Source organism: Patiria miniata, unplaced genomic scaffold, assembly GCF_015706575.1.
Source record: "Patiria miniata isolate m_02_andy unplaced genomic scaffold, ASM1570657v1 HiC_scaffold_17, whole genome shotgun sequence".
Lineage (NCBI taxonomy): Eukaryota > Metazoa > Echinodermata > Asteroidea > Valvatida > Asterinidae > Patiria > Patiria miniata.
The window spans coordinates 11,176,504-11,190,003 of NW_024037055.1; the positions used below are offsets into that span (position 1 = coordinate 11,176,504).

Below are 13,500 nucleotides of genomic sequence, written 5' to 3' on the forward strand. Positions count from 1 at the left end.
ATAAAATAACCACAAAAGCAATAGCTGCGTCAATTATGTAGCCGAATCATCTAAAAAAATCCTGTCCTCATCTACATTTATGATATGAGGTCAGGTCTCTAGACTTAATTCTTACCTCCCTGGAAAGCAGGCCTAGTCGTCTTGCTCGGCTGCCAAGGACAAAGGAGAACTCGCTGACCTGGGCAAGTCCTGAGGCAACAATCCACTTGATATGATGGTTACTCATTGGTAGAAAGATGCCGAGAACAAAGATGGCCGTCAAAAACTGGATAGGTAAATTTAGAAATTTTTAATTTGTATTCAACACTCTAAAAATAAGAAGCATGTGGACCAAATTTACGGAGCTCCTCGGCAAAATATTCTGAGCACTAAAATTGCTTGCTAATCAAAAACAGGTCATCAGTTGTACTGTCATGAAAAATACACCACTTGCCACTGCTTCACAGTAGCACACATACTAAGCAATTTTTTTTGCACAAAACTGGAGCTGACACATTAATCTGGCGAGCTGAAGATCTATGAAAAGAATTTTTTAGAAACATCCACATTTTTATTTATATATTTATTTATTTTAACTGGGTGGCCCATTCAGTGGAATTCACAGGTCTCCCATACATAAGGTACATATTCAAGCTAAAAACACATCAAGTAAAACCTGTACGAATTGGAAGGGTCTGTCTTCCTGCTATCTCTCTAAAAATACTGGGGCGCCCTGTTTTTCAATTGTTTGATTACTTAGCTTTAAAGGATATTTTATGCTGGTAAGTGTTTTTCATCAGCAGAACACCATTAAAAACAAGATTCTTGAATAAATGCAAAACAAAGCCATAAAAGATGATTAAGACGCCTTTTTTGTTGTTGTTGTTGAAGTATTGACGACAACTACCTAACAAACAGAGAAACATGAATATGGCCAAATAAACTGACTACTAGATGACAAGACATACACACACATTGAATCATGTTAGATTGACTCACCTTCATTGCAACCACTATCAGTGTCAGGCTCATCAAAAAAGTCAACTCGTAAAAGACGAACGAAGGGAAAACATGAAGACCTTTGGGGAAAAAAATATATAATTAAAAAACTGCACTATAAAGGATTTAATGGCCCATCAAAGTACTACCTGTTTTTCATATCCATATCTGAATTACTAAGCAGATCACTCATTTAACATTCACTGTGCACAGAGTATATTCTGCGTGTCAATGTACATTACCTTATAAACATTGTATTTATGTACATGTATGGTTTTAAAACGAAATGTTAAGTCATGTGACATATGATGATGTCGTCAATATTCGGCACATTTGTGCGGGTGTACGTGTTCTACATAATCCCTGAAGACCGATACACAAAGGAAGAACAACAGATCCTTAGTTTCAGTCCTCGGGAGTTGGGTCTTTTGTTAGAAACGGACCTCTGTAGTAAGTTTGTGTGATTAGTCTATGGGAGTGTGTTATATTACAGGGACTAACGGAAACACAAACCTTTGTCCTCGGGAATATAGTAGAACAAGAGAGTTTGTTTCTGCATTCAATAGGGGACGTTGAACAATGGAGGACAATAGGGTCCCCAATTCCTGAGAGGTCCCCAATTTGGATTCGTGTACAAAACGTATGGTAGGTCTAAACAAAAGAGGGACAATAGGGGGTCCCCGATTGCAGGCAAATACACACTTCCCTATGTCTGTGGTGGCGCGTGTTTATGGTGTAAATCGAGGACACGAACGTGCAACATCATCGGTGAATCGAGAACAGAAACCAAATTGAGGACTCCTCGGTTGGAAAAGGTGTACAAAACCAATGAGAGCTGTTGCGAAAAAGTTTGAGTACAAACAAAGGAAAAGGGCAGAGGAACAAAAGAAAATCCTCGATTTATACCATAAACATATGTGCTAGTCTGTGTGTGTGTTAAGTTATCGATCAGATTGAAAAAAAGTGCCAACATCATATAGTAGAAGAAAAACGTGTACAACATGTCCTTTGGAGAAGAACGGAAGCATATTAAGGATATGGGGCCGGCCCCCCCCCCCTCCCCCCCCCCCCCCCCCCCCCCCCCCACAAAACCTAGTCCACTATTTCGCCGAGCGGAGTACTATTTCACCCGGGAGGATTACTATTTCGCCAATGTGGATTTTACTGTTTCGCCCTGGCAGATTAGTATTTTGCCCAGGCAGATTACTTTTTCGCCCGGGCGGATTGGTATTTGAGCTCAAAACAGCTCAAATTAACAAACTTTTTGAATAAATATGAATTTGCTAGTATTTAGGAACAATTTGGGGAGCTTTCTAATGTTTTTAAAGACTTCTGTTGGGTGATCAGGCTGATAATCTCACTATGTTGGGGCGATTGGACAATACTGTGACCTTTCTTCGGAACTGTTCATATTATGAACTTGAACCTTGGACTGAGCGTCAATCCCGATACAGAGTAGTACATATTAATGTGACGTTATTGTGATGTAATCAGGTATTACAGTACAAGCTATTTTCTGTATGAACATGAAGTTTGTTCATTTATATCAAATACTTTGAACCGCATGTTTTGCACTGATTGAGTACCACATACATTTTTTTATTTTGTGTGATTTGGAAATTGCCTTTGGCAACTTTTTGATTCCAGAGAATGAAGCTGCTTGGTCTTTACTTCTAGTTTGACCAAATGTGCATTGAGAAATAAATATATCACCGCTAGGGGCCTATAGTATAAAGAAGAAAGGGTGTATGTGTGAGTATGTAAACACCGGCAATCGTGGACCTAGGACAAAATGGTTAGGGCACACACAATACGTCCACGATTGAAATTTGTGTACATAACCAATGAGAGCTGTTGCTAATAATATGTGTGATATGTTCTTGATGTTCTTGTTCATCTACGCTAGCTATCAACAGGTCGTCTATGTAGGCGTATACAAAATCTAGTCCATGGAGTACTTGATCTATAAATCTCTGAAAGGTTTGTGCAGCATTTCTAAGACCGAATGGCATTTGAACGTACTCAAATAGACCAAAAGGAGTTGTGATTGCGGTTTTAGGAATGTCTGATGGTTCAATAGGAATTTGGTGATATGCTTTCACGAGATCGATTTTGGAAAAGACTTTCTTGTCCTGCAAAGAAGCAGTGAAATCGTGTATGTGTGGAACAGGATATCTGTCTGGTATTGTTAAGTTGTTTAAAGCACGATAATCACCACAAGGTCTCCAATCTCTCGTTTTCTTTGGAACCATATAACGGAGATGACCAAGCACTCTCCGATGGACGAATGATGCCTAATTCTAGCATGTGGTTAAATTCAGCTTTAGCAATTGGTAATTTATTCGGGGCTAGCCGTCGAGGTTTAGAATGTGTTGGCGGACCTCTAGTGCGGATATGATGTGTAACCGTATGCTTAATGGCAGTTTCAGTATAATTTGGTCTCGTTATATCCTGAAATTGGTTGAGTAAGGCATGGTATACATGAGTTTTCGATTTTTAATGTCCACAGTGAAAAGTGTCTCAAAAAATCTGCACCAATTATCGGCAAAGGAACATCGGCAATAACAAAAATCCACTTATATGTACGCCTTAAACCTATATCAATGGTCATAGATTTTTCTCCATACGTAGCTATTTTGGATTTGTTTACTGCTTGTAAAGTATAAGGACTTGAGTTCCTTTTGTCTGAGTTGGTAGGCGGAAATACACTAACCTCGGCGCCCGTGTCTATCAAAAATCTGGTCCCAGATACTCTATCGGCGACATAAAATAGACGACTTTCAGATTTGCCAGGCATACTCGCCGTCTCTAGTTGCCTGTGTTCTAGTTTCCCTGAGGAAAATTATCTTTCGACTCGGTAAAACTACACGGCTTGACGCATTTCAGTGCTTTGTCCCCAAATCTCCAATGATACCAACATTCAGAGCCTGCTCGGGGTGGAGTTTTAGATTGGTATCTAGATCTACTTCGTGAACGGGAACGACTTTGATCACGTTTTTTTAATCGTTCTCGAGAACTTTCGCGACTGGCGTAAACTTTTTGTCCGCTGTGGGATCCACTAGTCACTAATGATTGAACTAACATTGTGAGCTGTGAAACTTGTGCCTGTAGTTCATCTAGGCGGGACTCGTGTTTAGAATGCGGCGTTACTGTGGGCGGTGCAGCTTCAGCACCTGCACTCACAGTAGATACCGAGAGTGGAACGGCTACTTCTAGGATTTTGTCAGCAATTACAGCCAACTGTCCAAGATTGACAGCATCACCAGAGGAAGCTAGGATTAACTGAACATTCTGTGGCAAACGTTGCAAAAATAACTGTCTCAAAATTCTCTCTTCCAACTGGTTTTCACCAAGAAGTTGTTTCATTCTACGGAGAAGTTGAGAGGGTTTTCTATCCTCTAGTTCTTCCGAGATTAATAATTGGTGAAGACGTTTCTGTTCAGAGTCTGAAGTACGTTTGATAAGTTCTGTTTTTAGTTTATCATATGGGTCTGCAGAGGGAGGAGAAATTAACAAGTCTCTAACTTCCTGGGCAATTTCAGGTTGTAATGATGAAACAACGTACGAAAATTTTGTTAGTTGACTAGTGATCTGCCGAGTCTGGAATTGAGCTTCAACCTGAGCAAACCATATTGTTGGATCATGTGGCCAAAATGGTGGTAATTTTAGACTCACGGCGGCAGTTGGTACTGTTTTGGTATCAGATTCCATTTTGACTTGAGGATCTTTACTCACAAATAATTAAATTGGATGCTATGGTGACTGATGCGAAATATTACTCTAATTGTTGCAATGCGGTGTAATCAACCCTAAAAGATCTGTGCATTTCTGAAAACCAGCGTTGCTTCAGTTTGGAGTCACCATGCAGACCGTCGTACAAATGTGCAAAGTGATTTCTTTTGTTACACGTTGTTTTTTCGCGACAAGTTTTCTTTTCTACTTTTCTCACTGTGTTGTGCCAAGACAAAGTTCTCAACAGAATGCCGTTCTGGGGAATGCTATTGTGTGCTATAATTCTATCGTTAGCTTCATCAACTACTGCATTGTGGTTGCGCTGGAAGCTGTGAATGTCGTCTTTAGAAATGAGTGGCACACGAAGCTTTTTGCTTGCCTGGAATTTAGCGAATGACATAGGAGGAATTTTGACAAATGCAACTGAGGTATTAGGTCTAGCGGTTTGTATTGCGCGCTTGAAATGATCCAGTTCAAGAAATAAGCTCTCCGCGGTGTGGTTAGAAGGTTTCAATACACGATATTCGTGTGTGGCGTCGTATTGAAATTTAGTTAGATCATTAATGCCGGCTGCTAGACATACAACTACACGGTCACTGGCACTGTATGAATTTAACTTACGGATAGTAGGTCCTACTAAGTTGTAGACTTTAGCACCGCGAATAACCACAAAATCAAGATTTAAAGAATATGCCTTATCTTCTTGCTTATGATAATTTGCAAACTTATGCGCTCTAGAATCGGCTACGAATAAAAATCTAATCATCTGTTCAACGTCCGGGTCACCAGTTTTGGTGGTAAATATATTTATTATGAGTAGGCTCACCAAATAAAAATGGCCTGCTACTGCCGAGGCTCACAAAAGACGAAGCAAATAAAAACTTGCTCGCAAACTGCAGAGCTTAAATAATATTACTTAACTTACACTGGCTACGTGGACTCGTCCGCTGCACGTAACCGTGAAATATAAGAGGTGATATTGAAGCTAGAAGATAGAGCAGTGGAGTGTAGCCGACTTCTATGTCGTCGCATCAAAGCAAAGTGAAGAGTGAGGGTGGTGGAAACCACGCTTAACCTTTTCATAGTCGCGTTCCGCGTCAGGAGTTATGGAGAATGGGACAGTCTTCCGTACGCTAAAAAGGGAGTCTTTATTATTAACCACCGGGCCACATACTTGGGCCATTTGCATACTAAAAGAAACAATTCACTACACCCATACCGGGATGTGTTTCAGATGAAAATTCAAGTGATGGCGTCATCAAACGCCATGTGACATCCATTAAAGGGGCACTTTTCTATTAAAGGCCTATATCTACAGAACTATATATGCTCGATTTGGTTGTAACTTGATATGTACGTATAATGTGCTGCGTTATAGGAGACATTTTGTAGTGACGTCACAAATTGTTCATCACGTTCACAGAGTATTTCAAATATCCGAAACAGCTTGTGTTTGTCCACACACACATTTCTAGTTTCTTCTCCTTTTTCAGACTCTTTCTCCATATGGTTTTTACACATTTTTCTTCCACCAGTACACTTTGGCACTTTCTTATATCCGATCAACTTAAGACTTGGTACATACTTAGACCACAATTCACAGATGGTCCTAGAAGAAATTTGTGATCGTGACGTCATCAGGTGTCAGGTTACGTCACATTAAAGATGCATTTTTCCCCATATGTTTTGTACACGGTTTTCTTAAAACCACACACTTTGGCACTTTCATACATCTGATTGAAATGACACTTTATAGTAAGGTGGCTCAGACCCAATTTGGACCGACTGGTCCAAAGCACCCAACTTGGCAGATATATTCTTATAGCCACAGAGAAGATATTTAGAAGGGGTGACACCTGAAATTCTTTTGGAAGGGTGCCGAATTTGCATATATCGTTAATACCTGCCATGTAATATATTTATCCCCCACATTAGGCAACCCTTCGCCTAATTTTTAGCCCGGGTTACATACACTATTTACAGACACATTTTTGGGCTAAATATCAAGATGTTATCATTTTTCACATGATTTCCCATTTATGTTTGTTAGGGTAACTGTGCCAGTAAGTAATTTTGTGAATTTGAAGCTCATTAATATCGACGGCGATACTACTTGATGATATCTGAGGAAAAGTTGAATGCGCGCAACTTTAGGGTACAATGGTAGCCAAAAGTTGGATCTTTATTATGTCCTCATAATCATCCGGTCTCTGAAGTTATTTAGAAAATGTTATTTAAGTAATGCTATGTTTAGTAGAGTCCCCAAAATATATTTAAAAAAAATAAAACAATAAAAATATACCAAAATATGGGAATAAATATATTACATGGCAGGTACCGAATTAACGATTTATACAAATTAGGCACCCCTCCCAAAAGAATTTCAGGTGTCACCCATTCTAAATATCTTCTTTAGGGCTATAAGAATATATCTGCCAAGTTTGGTGCTTTGGACCAGTCGGTCATGATTCCAACCACATGTCACCTGACTAACTTGGCAGACACTTAGACCAGCAGCCGAAGATGGTCCCCGATGATTTTTGTAACGATGACGTCATCATGCGTCACGCATCATATTAAATGTGCATTTTTTCAAATTGCTATAACTTCAGAAGTACAAGTCCGATTGGGTTGAAACTTGGTATGCACATACAAAGAGAGGTGTTACAGATGAAAATGTAAGTGATGTCATCATGACTCATCACATTTCATGTGACATCACATTAAAAGGGCAATTTTCTAAGGCCTATATCTACAGAACCATAGTTCTGATTGGATTGTAACTTGATAGGTACCTATGCTGGGATGTGTTATAGATAAAAATCCAAGTGATGTCATCATCACGTTATGTGACCTCCATTAGGCCAAAAAAAGAAAGTCTCCGGTTTCTGGTATGACGGTGCGGCGACGCGGCTTTTTTTGGCTTTTCCGCATAGTTGCGGAAAAGCCTTTCTTTTTGTGCTTTTTATTGGTTTTCTTTCTTCTTCTTCTTCTTCTTCTACTGCTACTTTTTGTTCCATTTCAAAGTCCTTTGACTTTGTGCACGTCTTTTTGGGCCTCCACTTTTGGCATTAATCTTTGTCATACATTATTCAAAGTCAGCATAGGCATAGTCCCTATAGCAAAGATGTGTCCCGAAGATTGACGTCATGATGATGTCATCATGGGTCACGTGACGTCATTATTCATGTGCATATTACTATATCTACTATATCCTATATCTACAGAACTGTCAGTCCGATTTGGTTAAAACTTGGTATGTAGGTAGACCGGGATTTGTTATAGATGAAAATTGAGGTGACGTCATGATGACGTCATCATGGGTCACGTGACGTCATCCTAAAAGTGCATATTGTAAAGTCCGATATCTAGAGAACGGTGAGTCCGATTGGGTTGAAACTTGGTATGTGAGTAGACCGGGATGTGTTATAGGTAAAAATTGAGGCGACGTCATCATGACGTCATCGTGTGATTTTATATGAATTTTTTTATTTTGGGACCTTTAAGCCATATCTCACGAACGCAACATGCACAATTCATAATTCTTTTTGTATTTTGTTTGTTGGGTAATAGGCGTTTGACGTCATCAAAAATGCATTTTTTTGAAATCACATATAAGGGAAAGTCCGAGCATCATATAACTTAGTGGATAGCGAGATAATGGTACTAGTATGCAGAATCCGAAATGACATCACCATGACGTCATCGCATGATTTTTTATGATTTTTTTAATATTTACAATTTCATTCCGCTTCCAAAATATAACACTTCCTTTCATTGGATTGACTTCAATTCAAAAATGTGCATTGAAAAGTGTTATCAAGATGACGTCATCGTAAGGCATGTGACGTCATCATAAACGTGCATTTTTAAAGTCTCATATTGAGAAAACTATTAGTCCGAATGGGTCAAAATTGCATATGAAGGTAGTCCGATACGTCTGATTTAATATGGATTTATTTCTTTTTGACGATAATATATCTCACAGATGCTACATAATATAATTGAAAAATTCTTGTACCACACAAATCTTATACACGATCGTAACCCCATCTAAAAACACGTAAAAATTGTGCAGCAGCAGGATTCCAGTCAATCCAGTGAGTTTGGCAGTTTGTAGACATCATCTTACATTGAAAAAAAAAACTTTTGATTTTGCCGACGCGCATGGCTACGGCGACCTGCGCGGAGGGGCATTTTTTCTATTATAGGAATATATCTACAGAACTACATGTTCAATTCGTTGTAACGTGTTAGAATTGGTACATACTTAGACTACCAACCACAGATGGTCCTAGAAGAAATTTGTCATCGTGACAACATCAGGTGTCAGGTTACGTCACATAAAAGATGCATTTTTTCCCTATATGTTTTGTACAGGTTTTCGTCAAACCATACACTTTGGCACTTTCTTAAATGTGATCCACTTCAGACTTGGCGCATACTTAGACCATCACCCACGGACAGTCTTAGAAGATTAAATTAAATCATATTAAATGTGCATATTTCAAAGCCATTTCTTTGGAAGGACAAGTCCAATTGGGTGGAACATTTATGGGGACATAGACAGGGATGTATTATACATGTACAGGGCTCGAAATATCCACTGGACCGTGGACCGTGTCTAGTGATTTTAGCGTCGGTCTAGTGCTGTGTGTGACTGCACTAGTCCGGCTGTCTAGTGTTTTTTTCTTGCACTATTTAAGCAAAATGACGCCCAAGTATACTAGCAGTTGAGGTCTGATTAGCGTGCTCTGAGTTCATTACTTGATTGATTAAAATTACCGACCTAAAAACTCCCTGTGCCGTGCCGAAACGCAACGAAGCTGCTTGGCCAACGCGGCAGTCATGCCAGTTGCAGACATGCGTATGTGTACACAGAGCTGCATCGATGTATAAACACGTGGGCCCGTACGTGCTAGTGCAGCAGTGACTGGTTCCCGCTGCACCGCGCACTAAGGGCCAAAGAAGGCATGATGGAAATGCGGTAACCAGTCAATGCAAAAGTCGTGTGCGGTGCATGCACACTGCAGTACAGTGTTTTGCATGCAGGCCGGATGGAATAGACATCGAAAAAAATGCCAAGAAAACATCGATGACAAAGACGATCTTTGCAAGCTTATATTCACAGAACTTGATCTCTCTTGTCTGTGTATGTATTTCCCTTGTTCATGAATTTATTTTGAGGAAATACTACTGGTATTTGAAGTGAAACGATGCAGCGAGTTTCACCGAAATCACATACCGATAAACGAAGCTCAATGCCGGCCCACTGCCGGTCCACAACACACAGTGCATCATCGCACGCTCGTACCAAGCAAAGTTCAGACATTGTTAGCCAGTTTCTCATCGTGACTGGCATTGTGCACAAGGTATAATTGACCTGCATTTTCCATTATTTTTAAGATTATTGACGGCAAATATTTTCGATAACACTTAAGGCAATTTTTTTTCATTTTTGAGGCCATTTTTGTGTAGCTTTCGTAGTACAATGGAAATAGTTCAGGCTGAAAATTTTCATAAAATTTTAATGAATCTGAAAACAAACATTCAGTTGCTTTATCATTTCTATGTGCCGTTTATTAACTCCATTTTCCAAGTATAATTAAGTGATGAACCAACTGACAAGTGTATTAAAAAAAAAATGAAAGCGTAAGCAGAAGTGAAACCTTTCATTAATCTCCATTTAGTTAGTTTTTTTAATTTAAAGTTTACCTTGCCTTAAAGTTACAAAAACAAAAGAAGTTACGCCACTTGAGCATATTATTATGCACAAACTAATAAAAATGCAGCCCCTTGAATAAATCCTGATATTCAAAACAAAACAAAAACAATGTTTACCGTCGTTTCACCGCTGGTGATCCATGGATTTTAAGGAGACCAAATCACTCTTCACAAAGATTTGAGGAGAGCGATTTATAGCTCTGCTGGATTTTCTTCAAATGAAGGACTGCTATGCTCGCTGGCAAGATAATAAGACTAATTTTCCATTGGAACTAGCCAAGTGTACACACGAAACGGGTGACTCATAAATAGCATTTTGTTGTTTTCCTGTCGCATACATAGTGCAAAATGTTGGTGTTTTTTTTCGTATTTATGACACAGGTCTTGTAAAAATAGTTCAGGTCCAGTAAGATTCTTCAGTTACTAGACCTGCTGTCTAGTGTTTTTTTTTCATGAAATTCGAGCCCTGATGTAGATAAAAATTGAGGTGATGTGACGATGACATCATCACCAGTCATGTGACGTCATATTAACGGTGCATTTTTAAATGTCTATATGGTGAGATTTGAAAAGACTTTATTAAATGTCATTCTGTTCTCCTCTGTCTATTTGCTAAACGGTTCCAATCACATGCCACCGTTTCCCAATAATTATCTTCAGAACTGCAAATCCTTCCTGGATGGAACTTATACTTGAAACTTTACATGTCACTTGTCTCTCCCCCCCCCCCCCCCTTATGAAAGAACATCGTTGCACAACTAACCCCCGGTTCAGACAGGCGTTCCAGAGTCGTGCCAAACCAAATAGATTAGGAGCCACTCCAGGTCAACCTTATTAGAATTTTGGTTTCAGACAGGAAAACTTAATACAATGGAGTATTGTGTACAAACCAACAAACACGGGATCTTAGCAACAAGCTGGCATTGTGCAGCGTCGATGCATGGGCTGCGTGTGGGTTCCTTCACCACGCAAATGCCTGGCCCTGTAATACGTAATCGACGCATCGACGCTGATTGAGAGCGTACTGCGTGAAGTTCGCGCATATCGAAGAAGACAGTATGCTAGCACGTACGCCATGTGCGCTCGCGTTATCTCTTGCACATCACGTCACGTCACGTATGAACAATTTGTATTTCAAGACTGCGCCCTGTCTGTACAACATAGATACTGGAAGTCTCGGTTTTCCGCTTTAAAAAAATGTATCTTGTGTTGTATTGGGGCCACAGTGGGACGTGCATTTATTGTAAGTTTTTGCTCTGTATTAAACACGACATCGAAATCTCGTGTTTGAAAGGATTAAATCTGCAAAAAGAAAACTTTTAAATTATAGGCACTGCGTCACGCCTTAAACATATCGCCTGCAGTCCTTATTTTTGAAGGTCACTACTTATTTACATACATTTACATTTGCATTGAGTTCGGCTCAAGACTAGAGCAATGTCTGAAACCAAGTCGCTCCTGAGACGTTCTGAATGACTCCGACCGTCAATCATTCGCCATCTGGCGTGCCTAGTCGCTCCTATTTGTTTCAGACGTTGAACCTTTCATGTACTTAATTTAAATCTTGCCTTTAATTTGGATTGGCGCGACTCTAGCACGCCTGTCTGAACCGAGGGTAAGTTCTCCAGATATAGGACTTTAAAATATGCACCTTTAAGATGACATCTCATATACCATGATGACGTCATCATGATGTTACTCCAATTGTTTTTCTGTATTAACACGTCCCTGTCAATGTACATACCAAGTCCCAACCCAATCCGACGTATAGTTCTTTGGATATAAAATCTTAAAATATACACCTTTAAGATGACATCACATGACCATTGCTGAAGTCAAAATGACATCACTTGTATAGGGCCAACCTAACCTTGGGGTCTTTGTCTGTACCAAGTTTGAAGTCAATCGGAATGCATTTTATGTCATATTTTGCGAGGTGGAAGAAAATGTATAAAGTTAAAAAATTAAGAAAAAATCAGATAATGAGGCCATCATAGCCTAACCTCGGATTCTGCATACTAGTAACACTATATGCCCGCCCATCCACCGACAATCGGACCTTCCCTTATGTGTGTTTTAAACAATCACACTTTGACTATGTCATCATGACGTCACACACTTGTCAAATTTGTGTGCACATAAATATGCCCTGACATACCTATTACAAAAAGAATTTTTAATTTAGCTTGTTCTGTTGATGAGATATGGCTTAAAGGTCCATAAATTCAAAAATCCATATAAAATCACTGGATAACGTCATCACAACATCACCTCAACTTTTACCTATACACATTCTGGTCTTCCCACATACCAAGTCTCAACCCAATCAGACTTACAGTTCTCTAGATATAGGACCTTAAAATATGCACATTTAAAGGGAATATACATCATTTGCTTTTGCTTTAATTTTCAGAAATGGATGGAATTGGGGGGTTGTCAATATATAGCAAATGTAGTTACACTGACTTTTTTGAGGTTTTGTGTACGAAAATGCTATAAAAACCAAGAAAAACAACCATTTTCCTGTAGTCTGGTTCCCTGACTCCATATAAGACGGAACAGAGCAGTTTACATACATTGGGGAATTGTAAGGTCAGGGAACCAGTCTAGCTGGCTTGTACCCGTTCGTAGGTGTGTAATCGATTGCAAACAAGTGCGATGGTCAATTGGGGCCAGTATTTGAAGAAAAAAAAACCAGTTTTTTCCAACGCTGGTCGGCCGACCAGCGTCGGAAATTGATACAAAAATACCACTTTTCTTGAAAATGACGGTATACCAGGTGCCATGATTTTACAGAATGCTTTACACTGTCATTCACTAACAGTCCAGCAAGGTATTTCAAAATGATTTGGTAGTTTTAGTTTTTGATGTTTGCAAATGTTGTATTTTCCCTTTAACATGACGTCACATAACCCCTGATGACGTCATCATGACGTCACTCTTCAAGACAAAAGTTCACTATAGGGTCCTTACCTGAGATAAGTTTCATCGGAATAGGACTTTGTTTTAGGTCGAAAGTGTCTCATACAAAAAAATGTTCAAAGTCAATGGGATCTGGGTGGGACC

The 13,500-nt window shown here is 39.4% G+C and overlaps 1 protein-coding gene across 3 annotated transcripts in view; it reads right to left on the bottom strand.

The window, feature by feature from the left end:
• Window positions 1-13,500, bottom strand: part of LOC119723817 (transmembrane and coiled-coil domain-containing protein 3-like) — a 100,997-nt gene that overhangs the window by 41,647 nt on the left and 45,850 nt on the right. For all 3 annotated transcript variants that reach the window (XM_038194694.1, XM_038194695.1, XM_038194693.1), the window contains 2 exons: window positions 979-1,058; window positions 116-265 (listed from right to left, as the gene is read on the bottom strand). In XM_038194694.1, coding sequence (XP_038050622.1) covers window positions 116-265; window positions 979-1,058 — 230 coding nt within the window. The remainder of the gene's footprint in view (window positions 1-115; window positions 266-978; window positions 1,059-13,500) is intronic.